This window comes from Pollachius pollachius (assembly GCF_949987615.1).
Source record: "Pollachius pollachius genome assembly, chromosome: 20".
In the NCBI taxonomy this organism is placed as follows: Eukaryota; Metazoa; Chordata; class Actinopteri; order Gadiformes; family Gadidae; genus Pollachius; species Pollachius pollachius.
The window spans coordinates 15,546,592-15,557,782 of record NC_136953.1 but is presented as its reverse complement, the minus strand read 5'-3'; the positions used below and the strand labels follow the sequence as shown (position 1 = coordinate 15,557,782).

At 48.8% G+C, this 11,191-nt stretch overlaps 2 protein-coding genes across 2 annotated transcripts in view; one reads left to right on the top strand and one right to left on the bottom strand.

Moving 5' to 3' along the window:
- Positions 1-2,635: 2,635 nt before the first annotated feature.
- gba3 (glucosidase, beta, acid 3) lies at positions 2,636-6,684 on the bottom strand. Its single transcript, XM_079757805.1, has 5 exons — positions 6,565-6,684; positions 5,459-5,686; positions 4,145-4,923; positions 3,428-3,551; positions 2,636-3,046 (listed from the first exon to the last, which is right to left on the bottom strand). Exons 1-5 carry the CDS (start codon positions 6,617-6,619, stop codon positions 2,823-2,825), a joined length of 1,410 nt encoding a protein of 469 aa, XP_079613931.1. The 5' UTR covers positions 6,620-6,684; the 3' UTR covers positions 2,636-2,822.
- A 2,975-nt stretch (positions 6,685-9,659) lies between these two features.
- The window catches only part of adgra3 (adhesion G protein-coupled receptor A3), a 37,605-nt gene continuing 36,073 nt past the window's right edge, over positions 9,660-11,191 (top strand). Inside the window, exon 1 of the mRNA XM_079757951.1 lies at positions 9,660-10,752. Within this exon, the coding sequence (XP_079614077.1) occupies positions 10,535-10,752 (218 nt within the window). The 5' untranslated portion in view covers positions 9,660-10,534. The remainder of the gene's footprint in view (positions 10,753-11,191) is intronic.

The following is an 11,191-nucleotide window of genomic DNA, read 5'->3' as shown; positions in this document are numbered from 1 at the left end:
ATCCTGAGTCCCTCTGCGGGTTGGGTGGGGGGGGACTTAATAGAGGAGATTTAATAAGCCTTTTTTCCTTTTACCCCCCCCCATTCACTCTGTCTTTGTCGCGCTCCTCCATTCTCAACTCTCTGCTTTTGAACTCCTCCGCATGGGTCCATCGTAATTCCACTTCCTGTGTATCAAGGCTGGTGATGTATCACCACCCCCCCCCCCCCTCTCTGGGTCTATCTGTGCCTCGCTCCTCATCCAATCAGAGATGGAGATGAGGCCTCTCGGGCGCGTTTGTGCTGCGCGTCGTCCTCACACGGCGCAACACAAATGTGGTGACGAGCGTGCGGCGAGGAATTAACCTACCGCGGTACAATGATCTGTGCGCACACACACGCACGCACAGGCACGGACACACACAAGCACATGGCGCACACGAGCACACACGCACACTGGGCGCGCGTGTGTCAAATGGGAATAAGGGGAGAAAATGTCTTCAAGGCGGAAAAATATGTGGAATTCACTCTGTTTCCACTAATATGAATTCCCAGCGAAATGTCTGCCAAAGTAGGTCAATGGGATTTAGAAAAGTTTGTGCTGTTTTTCTCGTTTTTTTTTTTTCAAATAGTCGCTCTTGTCAATGGAACACGGGGAAAGTGATTATAGGAGAAGAAGGGAGGGTGATGAGCAAGGCTGAGAGAGGGAGAGAGAGCGAGGGAGAGAGGGGGGAGAGAGGTACTAGAGACAAACGGGAGCGGACCGGGGGAGTCCTTCATCACCAGGTGAGAGATGTTCAAGTGTCGAAAAGGTGAAAGGAAAGTTATCAGTGTTTGGCGAGATGAAGAGGGTGCCTGCCGTCCTCTTCATCTTGATAACAAAGCAGCAATCTAATTACAACATTTCCTCTGGGAATATGCATATGAAGGCAATCAGTAAATAGAAAAGGTAATTATTTGCCAGGAGTCGTAGCCTTTTATACCTGTAAGCAACGTGGCAATCCGGGAGATCTCCATTTTCGCATAATTCATTATGAAGATAGTTTATTAGCCGCTAAATTATTTAGCTAATTTATAATAGCTAAATGAGTTCCTCGCTTTTCTGAATATTTTATCGAGGGCTGGCAGAATGTAACTGGTTAAGTTTGGTCCAATACAAATGAAGGCTCCCTAGGTAATTTGCCAGAATATTCCGCGGGGTAAATCTCTGCCAGGGCGAACGTGATTGAATGTTACAATTAAACATACTAATTCATTGTCAAAAGCAACTTATCTACACACATGATATATTTGGCGCTTAATTGGAAAGCACGTTTAGAAATCTTTTTTTTCTTCGGCGACATTCTACATCGCGGCCCTAATCAAAATAAATTCTGGTCGCCCGTAATAAATTGAAGTTGAGTATTGGTGGTGGGGGCCTATTAAAGACACTGTACCGTTGCATTATTTAAATGCTAATTAATGTTTCAGCCTCCCAACCTGCAGTAGTAGCCTCACACTATTCAACGGCGCTCACAATTGGCTAATTGCGACATTCCAGTTAATTTCCATTCCGTCAAATGAGCACCAGTGGCAGTTTCCCCATCCATGGACGACTGCAGCCGGCTAACGTTTTAAAACGGCCGTCATCGACCGTTATAACATGACTTCTCTCGGGGAACGAAGTCGCCCAATCTTTCAAACGGCGTTCCTTCCCATTGTTGAACACACTGCGGTTGATGTTAAAATGCCGGTGAAAAACATTGCAGAATTCAAAGCGAGGTTGACCTCAAGCTTGTGGAAACAGGTTTCAAACGCGTGTTTAGTTTACTCCACAACGTCCATGCTGTTGCATTCGTAACCATGCAGAGACAAAGAATGGCCAGCCGATACAATAGGCCCCACTGTGCTGCTCGCTCCTTATATATATTGAGATATCGGCCCAAGTTAGTGGTTCAAAGAGTCTGTCAAGAAGTTCCAGTCTCGCTGCCCGTGGCATTATTCATGCTCCCACAATAGTTTGTTATTCATTACGAGACAAAGCACAATCCAGTCAGCTTGACATAGATGGAAGAGGGCCACCAGGGCATAACTCACATCTGTTCAAAACATTGTGCACAGGCAACTGGATGTCACGATCCACCACGATTACTAATGCAAACAAACTCTCCCAAAACAGAATATAAATGGCCTTTTACTTCACATAGCAGCATAAATATTAATTGTGTTAAGCGTGTGATGTATTGTAGTTTGGGCACAGCTTTAGTTGTTTGTTACTTAGATTGGATCCATTATATTTATCAAGCACCGCACTGTGTCAGGGTATATTTAAACTGTAGTCCCAGTCACGACGTCGCCTATGTGTATATTTTCTGAGTTGCAGTACCCTGATGTACCACAAAGCGGTGCTGTTTGTTTAAAATTGGTCTAAATGGCATAACATGAATGTCCGGTGGCGGTGAGTCCAGTACACACTTCTAATGTTAATTGTTTATACTAAGTATAGTTACAAAGTATAACTAAAGATTGTATTCTGGGTAGAGATATATGTATTAAAAATATTTTGTGCCGGGAATCAACTTTGGATTAAAAATGAGAAACATAAATGCAGAATATTTATTATTTTAGCACCATTTATTTCAAGGAATAACATTTCATTCTGATATCAACTGGCTTCTGTGCATTGTGGAGGTTTTCCACTCTGGCCTGAACAAAGACAGACTTATCTGAATACTTAGTCAAAGATTAACAGTAAGTGTTTTGTTGAGTCAAAATTATTGTATTTTTGGGGCTTGTCTTTGTCTCACCTCCAACTGTGTTGTGTGTGTGTGTGTGTGTGTGTCTTTGTGTGTTTCCCCTGGTCTGCTAGCTGCTGGTGAGTTCCCGATGGGCCCGGGACCGGGACCTGTGCTCCGAGATGATGGCTGCGTACTCGCGCCCTGACCGGTACATGGTCCGGGCTCGTTCGTCGTCGGAGAAGTCCACGTGGAACAGGCCGAACCGGGTGCTGTAGCCGTCCGCCCACTCAAAGTTGTCCAGGAGGGACCAGGCGAAGTAACCGCGGACGTCCACCCCGTCCTCTTCAATCGCTGCAGAGATACAGGGACAAAGGACGCAAGTACACCGACTACTATGAACGACCTAAAGCACTGGTAAGAGATCGAGGCTTAATTAACTATACAATTAAGGTCAGGCTTAAAATGTGTGTGTGTGTGTGTGTCAGTCAGTCAGTCAGTCAGGCTTAATTGTATAGCTCAACGTTTGTGATGCAACAGTACTGTTTATCCCGCGTTAAAACTATTTCTCAGCCATGGCATGATTTAGGGCTCCGGCAATAATGGACAGATCGCTTCCCCGCAGACCCCGGGACTCGTAAAACATGCTGAACTAAAACGAGGGCGACGTGTTCGACGTAGGGCGTTTCTCATCAGCCGAGCCGCTACAGAGACCTTTCCCTAATTGTCCGTTACCTTTGGCCACCTCCCCGACAGTCTCCCGGTAGAAGGCGGCGCGGTCGCCGTCATCCATCAGCAGGGCGCCCGTCTGGGCGAAGCCGTTCTCGGTGACGTAGACGGCGGGGTGGTTAAAGGTTGCCTGTAAAGTCAGCCGCGGCGGCGGCAGAGGCGGCGTCAGCAAACGATCAATCAAGCGCCCTTTCGGCGCACAAAAACAAAAGACAAAAAGGGTCGTCCCCCCCCCCCCTTCTCTCAGAGCGGGCGCCGTTTAAGCGCTGTGTTTCCACGGCGCCCGGGCTCAAACTAATGGCGTGTGACAAGTCACAACACCAGGAAATTGCTCGTTGGCAAAGCGTTTTCACTCGAATAACTGCCTCTGTGACGGCGCTAATGAAGCAGCGATGTGTTTGTGTGCGGGGCCCCCGCCGGAGAACAATACCGAACGCCGACCACACACACCGAAGGAGAATCAATAGAAAGATGCTTGACTAATGTCTGTTTGTTTTCATTTAGTTAGCGGCCATTTGTCTCCTTCTAAAGGTGACTGATCGCCGTCTTTAACAACCAAGGCCAGAGCGGCTCCCCCTCTTTTTTTTTTTTACCGACCCCCCCCCCCCCCGGCTCTTAGGTTGTCATGACGACACCGGCGGGCAGGCGTGGGAGCCGCAACCCACCCCGGGCCCCTGAGTTAACGAGCTACTCCCCAGCCTTTATGATGGCGTGTTCCTTCACCTTGATGTACTTGAGCAGCTGCCTCAGGCCCTGGGGGGCCACGGCCAGCCAGGGCACCCCGCACAGGGGCCAGGCCGGGTCCACCACGCCCTCGGCCCCCAGGTCCGCCTTCATGCTGGGGGCCTCCCCGTCACCGCCGCCCCCGACGACACTCCGGACCTTGCGGGAGGTGTAGTAGTTCAACGCAAAGAAGTCGGCCGTGCCCAGGACCGCGGGCTGGTCCTCGGAGAAGCGGGGCAGCCGGGCGTCGACCGCCGCCCTCATGACCTCGGGGTAGTCCCCGCTGACGAACAGGGGCCAGGCGAACCAGCCCAGGCTGAAGGCCAGGTAGCGCTCGGCGGCGGCGGCGTCCTCCGCGCTGTCGGGGTCCACCGGCTCGGCCCAGTCGCTGTTGATCGCCATGGACACCAGCCCGCCCTGCCGGCGGCGCCAGCCGGCGTCGTAGCTGTGCCAGGCCAGGGCGTGCGCCCGCAGCATGTGGTGGCCCGCCCGGTACGCGGCCACGCCCGCCCCCCGGACGCCGGGCGCGTGGAGGCCGTTCTCGTGGCCCAGCTTGGCGCAGACGTGCGGCTCGTTGAGGGTGATCCACAGCCTCACGCGGTCGCCGAACGCGCCGAAGCAGAAGCGGGCGTAGGCGTCGAAGAGGGCCGGCGTGTCGGGCGACTGCCAGCCCCCCCGGTCCTGCAGGGCCTGGGGCAGGTCGAAGTGGCAGAGGGTCACCATGGCGGTCACGCCGCGGGCGAGGAGGCCATCCAGAAGCTGGTTGTAGTACCGCACGCCTGCGGGGTGCGGACAAAGAGCACGTTGTTATGACCCGCGTCCTTTTTGTTCATGAAGAGTCACCGAGGTGGAGTGTGGTCGGTAGCGGTTTGAGCGGTAACCGGAAGGTTGCTGGTTCGACCCCCGGCTCCATCAGGAGTGTCGAGGTGTCCCTGATTAAGACGCCTCGACCTGACTGCTTCTGACCTGTCGCCCTGCATGGCTGACTCCGCCCCCTAAAGGTTAAGGTAGTCATGGACATAGGGCTGCTCGAGTATGGGAAAAATCACAATCACGTTTATTTTTGAGTTTGAAAACATGTTGTATTTATTCAGCGTGTCTCTCCCAAAAAAAAACTTTGTAACTTTGAAATTCCGCCTTACAAATTACACAAAATGATGAAAAGAAAATGTTCCAATCTAAAATAATATACAGATATGTATCCAGCTGTTCTGCCCTTTCTATAAAACATAAAATTAATTTTTCAAAAATCGATCAAAATTCGATTAATCGCCCAGCCCTACATGGACTGTGGTCAGTGTGTGAACTACGAGCCTTGTTGATTGACGTGTCCCGTGGTCCCGTCGGGCAGGAGGCGGGACCAGGAGAGAGACAGGCGGTAGTGGGTCAGGCCCAGCTCCTCGATGCACCGCAGGTCTTCCTCCCAGAGCTGGTAGCTGTTGCAGGAGACGTCTCCAGTGTGGCGCTCAAACACCGCGCTGTCATCCCGGTGGCAGAACGCGTCCCAGATGCTCTCCCCCTTGCCGTCCGCGTCCCAGCCCCCTGCGTGGACACACACACACACACACACGCGCGTGCGCGCGCGCGGACCCGGGTTAAAACACACTAAGAATGGAGGCGCCCGGTGGTTCACCCGTTAGAGCGCGTACCGCTTAGGCCCAGTTCTTACCGCGGCGACCGGGGTTCGATTCCTGCCCGTGGTCCTTTCCCGTCTCTCTCTCCCATACCTACCTGTCTCACTCTACAGTAAAAAGGATAAAACCTACAAAAATATATAAGAGTCCCTTTATGGCAATAGCACGTTTAGGAGTGTGTGATGGGAGTTTTTGGTGGTTGAGGCCCTGATGAGAAAACGATTTGAATCCTTTGTGGTGTCGTTGTTTCGGGCTAGGTGTGGCTCGGGCTAGGAGAGTGGTAAATGTTCAACACGTGGTTTATTCAGATACACAAGGGAGATGAGCTGGCACTCTGGAACCGCGGCTCATGAAGAATCTCTCGAACCCAGGTGGGAATTCAGTTTATATTGGAAATGGGCGGAGTGGTAAAAAAGCAACGCCTACAGGGCAGGTTTTAATTTACCTAGGTAAACCTTTGCTCTGTCATGGCCTGGGCGGAAATGGTAAAGAGGCCATGTTGGTAGTGTCTGACTTATCTCAAACCCACTTTAACCAACTCACAACCAACATTGCATGTGGTGTTGTGTTGTGTGTAAAAGAAGAAGCTATTCAGGACTGGTGTTGGCAGTACAAAAGTGTGGTCCAATGAGGTTCCGATGTTAGCTTTGAACATGTGGTCTAAATAAAGCAAAGAATTGATGAATTTACATCAGTCCGTAGAGTTAACCCAACTTTTGCAACTATCTCTCCATTTCCGTCGATGCGTCTTGCGTGTTTATATCGCGGTGTTTGAGGCCTCCATACCTTCTATTTGATAGGCGGCCGTGGACGCTCCCCATGCAAAGTCCTCTGGAAACATGTTCACACTCGGGTCATCACTGTGGTCGATGCGTATTATGATAACTTCCTGCAGAACTGTACGAATGCGCCTGGAGTGGCGTTTGTCAGGATGCACCCTTCCGATTGGACCGCGTCTTTTTCCTGTCCGCATGCGCGCTGCGCTTTTTAAATTGTAACTACGGTAAAGAATAATTTAAGAATAATGTGATGACGCGGCTATTGGCGCGTCCGTATTGAGGCCGCACCGGGGCATTTATCTTGCATGCAAGAGTAAGCGAGAGTAATCAAGTTTCTGCATTATGTTTGGGATTTGATGTATTATGCGATTGTGGGCGGGTTTGTGTATTGAGTGGTAAAAAAACAACTGCTCACCGCCGTTGTCAGCTGTGCGTTCCATGCGGCTTCTAAGAAGCGCGCGCCCGGCTGGGGACAGCTATATGCTGCGGGGGCGTGCGCGAGTGACGCCGTTGCGTCTCCGTGGAATCAATTATCTTTATTTGAACATGTACTTTGTAAGCAGTGGCGTGTGTCCACGCAAAAATAATAACTAAGGTCTGATGTAGTTTAATTTATTATAGGTACGTTTGTTTTGACCAGTTTGATGCATATTTAGTTGATTGATATGTAATCACCCCCGGCGATATTTCATGGATTGGTATGCCAATCCATTGGGGAAGCTAGAGGGCGGGAGTTATGTTATGTACTGACTGTGTACTCTCAGTTGTATGAAAGAAAAAATGGATTAAAATGGATTCGAAGTAATTTTTGCTTCACTGCTGCCTTTTTGTGCTGAACCTAACACCCTCGACATTCTACCCTTTGACAAATAATAATCACAAAATACATAGTTTGATGATGTCTGAGGTAGCGTTGGAACATGGGAGATGTTGTCTTCACCACCACGGCGGGTTAAAACCCCTTCTGACGTTAAATCATGTTCACCAACGGGTTATTGTTAACCTTATAGTCACGTGAAGTTAGGTCACGTGATTTTATTCTAAAGAAATTGCAGCCGATAAAATCAGTCAATCAAATTTAAGTTGGGTCGAATCCCCGAAACAGCTGTAGATCATGTTAAATAGGAACTTTAAACTTGTGTTATCCGTGGTAAAAGCAACCATATATATATATATATATGTATATGTTTATATATATAAAGATATTTGATATTCTACACCCGCGCTCTGAATAAGATCGATCTGACCATGGGACTGAAGACCTGTACCCAGTGTGAGTCCCATGTGTCCGGTGGTCTTCCTCTACGCCCAGCAGAGGGCGCTGGTCTCTCCGCGGCGGCGGTGCCGGGACCCCGACCGAACTAGGGCCGGTGGATCGTTCCTCCACAAGCCAACAATGATGTATATCACTTAATGAAATGGAGTTATTAAAAGGGAAATAATATAGTAGTTGTTCTACAAGTACGAGCCTGCTTTTCAGATTATCTTTATACTTTGGAGTATATTCAGCATGCTTCAACATTCCTTCAGCTTTCTCTGTTGAGTCTGGGGTTCTCATGTGCATCATGCTGTTTCCTGCATTGCTAATTTTAATATGTGGCAATTTAGTATGTTTTGACACACACACACACACACACACACACACACTGGTATCGTGTGAATATGACTGTACGTATCTTGTTTGTGATACAATCCTCTTGCTATTAAGTCACGTCTATTCTAATGTCAGCTACAAGTATAACTTCCAAGCAGCTCAGAGCTCAACGGAGACGTCCCGTTACCATGGTGACCAGGCCTGTCCGTGTTCGACTTTGTGTTCAATTCCAGTTGAGGAATTTGCAGACCTGGGTTCAAGTCCCACCAAGAACATGCCCTGAACTATTTTGGAAACAATGTCATGTCATTTGACCCCTGGGCGAGTGGGGGCCCTAAATCTTATCTCACTTAGGGCGCCAAAAGGTCTAGTGGCGTCCCTGTCCAGGTTCAACTCACAACTAGAACACGCTCCTTGGAATTCCAACTTTATACAACAAACAGCTCCATTGCTAATGCTGTTGGAGATCGATAAATAATGTCATATGATTGTAAGGTAGATAATAAACCCTTGCAGGATCCAAGTCGGTGTTTCAGTGAGCATGATAGAGCTGTTGAGGATCTGTTCTGGGCACACAGGTTTGATTCCGGCAATGGAGGGGTTTTGTGGGAATCACAGTCTGGTGAATGGCTGAGTGGTTGTGAATGGATGTTTGTGAATGAGTTCATTTAAAGCTATTAAATATTCTGGATCCTGCTAAGTTATAACCTTCACAGCTCGCTCAAAGCCTTATTTCCATAACCTTTTGGCTTAAACAATGTAAACTATATGTATAGACTTAGTTGTTTTTTGGGAAGGCAACAGTGTGTAAAGATGGTAGGGGGTAACTTGAGCGGCCAGCTGTACCAGCAGCAAAAGTTCAGGAACTGTTTCTTCATCAATCAGGGTAAAAACGGGGCTGTTGATTGGTTCAGGGAATTAGATGAAAGGTTCTGATTGGGGGTATTGCCAGTGCATCATTGTTTGTAATGTCAATTATAAACTCAGACCAAATTATGCATAGTGTCTCAGTGGTCGGACGCTTAGACCATTTGAAACCAGACTCGATATTGTCTACAACTACTACAAATTCCCCTTGGTTCTTAAAAAATAAAATAACTCAGAAATGACTAAGTTTATAGGAATACTTAGTGGAGCTACTTGTTTGAGAAAAAATTGCCGTCCAATGAAAACTAACACATTTTAACCCGTATTTTAAATCACACATTTCAAATACCCAACTCATACAGCCTTCTTGCACATTTACCAAATTAATGTTTGTTCAACGTTTCAATAAAGTTGCAAAATGCCCTAATCCAATTTTCTACATTATAAAGAAAATAATGTATCGTTACATTGGAAATACTCAGTCGGCCTTGGAGATTGTACTCCATGTTGTTTGTAACTTTTGTGTTCGTATTGGGAGCAATGTCTGCCTACTCTGTGACGTCACCGCTGGAGAGCGCGCATCACGGCGCCGGCGGCCACACTGCGGAAGAGGAGGTCCTGGGACTGTCCGCCACTCTGAACCTGAAACCGATCCTCGGAATATCACTTTTTAAGGAATTAGGAACTAGAAAGTATCAATTTACGTATTCATTTGGATCTATCCTAGGTACCCGGCTGATTATCTGCGGTCCACCCCCGTCCATTAAAGGACGCTCTCTATTGTTGTTGTGGCACTTTGAGCTCACTACTTTTCCTCTGACCGAAAACTGAGAGAATTTCTTCAGGGGAAAGAAAAAAAAGTTGTAAAAATCGTGCAGCAGCGGGCGAACTTTCTGCGAACTGCGCCTGCGTGTTGGAGTGGAATTGGACGAAGCAGGGGTTCACGGGTCCCTGGTTTAACTTTCGGATGGTCGAAGTGAGGAATATTACGAGTTAAAGTTGGTCTTCGCTGTTGGATACGCTGGGAATAACCCTGCAGCTGTCTGCGATACTCACACTACATCCCCGCTCGGATGTGCGCACAGCGCAACAAAGAAGCCCCCCAGACCCCAGGAGTGGTTGTTGTTGCAGGATTTTAACTCTTCTCTTCCTGGACGTTGTAGCGACTGATCGCTGGGGGACACGGGATCTTCTCCTCGTTCTCCCTTAGCCCGGAGCAGGACGGAATGGATTACTAAACGAACCGACTGGGAGACAAAGAAGGAGACCCCCCCCCCCTTGTTGGCTTGACGCGCCGAATTACGCGTAGCCTCGTTGAGAATGGAGGGCGAAGGGTTTCGAGTCGTCGCCTTAAAACAACTCTTCTCGACATGGCAGAGCGTCTGTTTTCGCCCCCCCGCGGACCCCACTGCGTTTTAAAAACGAGACGCGCTCCCCAGACCCCCCGTCCCGCTCCTGCCCACCGTGTTCCCCCCTCAGACGACAGGGACGTTTCTAAGCTGGACAAGGGGGAGTTATGATTGCGGATATGCTCCGGTTGCTGGTGGTCCTGCTGCTCTTGGGCAGTGGGTCTGCCGTGTCCTACTCCGATTGCAAACCTTACAATGAACGCACCAAAGGCGCAGCGAGACCCCTCGCACCCAACGCCACGGACGACAAGAAGGTGGTGTGCAGCAACATTGAACTCCATCAGGTCTTGCCCTTCGATTCCTTCCCCAACAGGACAGTCACCCTGTGAGTATGACACGAATCACCCACGGCCATTACAATAGTTATCACGCCCCATGTACCGAGACATGTGGAAGGTGTTTTGGCTCCACTGTCCCTTCCCAGGGCCCCAAATCGTAATGATACTAAGGCTAATTGAATTTAGACTGGATGTTTAAGCTGCGTTGTGTGATGATCACCCACTTGTAGGATTGGACTTACTATAATTGAGCTCATTTGGATGGATTAGTTCACGCGATAATGTGTGTTATTTGGTTCTTGATACCTGAGACATGCTTTGAAATCGTGCTAAATAATACACACTTTGTATTGGGGTGGTACACTGTTGGGCGCACTTGTGTGTCAAAGGCTTGTGTGTGCAGCAATGGGTCTCTAGATCCCCAAATAATGGGACCAACTGAAAGGGAACTCCACTTCAGTTTGGGAACTCGTTTCAATTGCTTGT

Bases quoted from the DNA above. Each gene is read 5' to 3' on its own strand.
- gba3 (XM_079757805.1), bottom strand. From the start codon at position 6,619: ATGTTTCCAGAGGACTTTGCATGGGGAGCGTCCACGGCCGCCTATCAA. The intron at 3,552-4,144 runs GTGAAGGAACAC...CTGACTTTACAG, and splicing joins AGCTGCTCAAGTACATCAAG to GCAACCTTTAACCACCCCGC. The intron at 3,047-3,427 runs GTAACGGACAAT...GTATCTCTGCAG, and splicing joins TGTCGGGGAGGTGGCCAAAG to CGATTGAAGAGGACGGGGTG.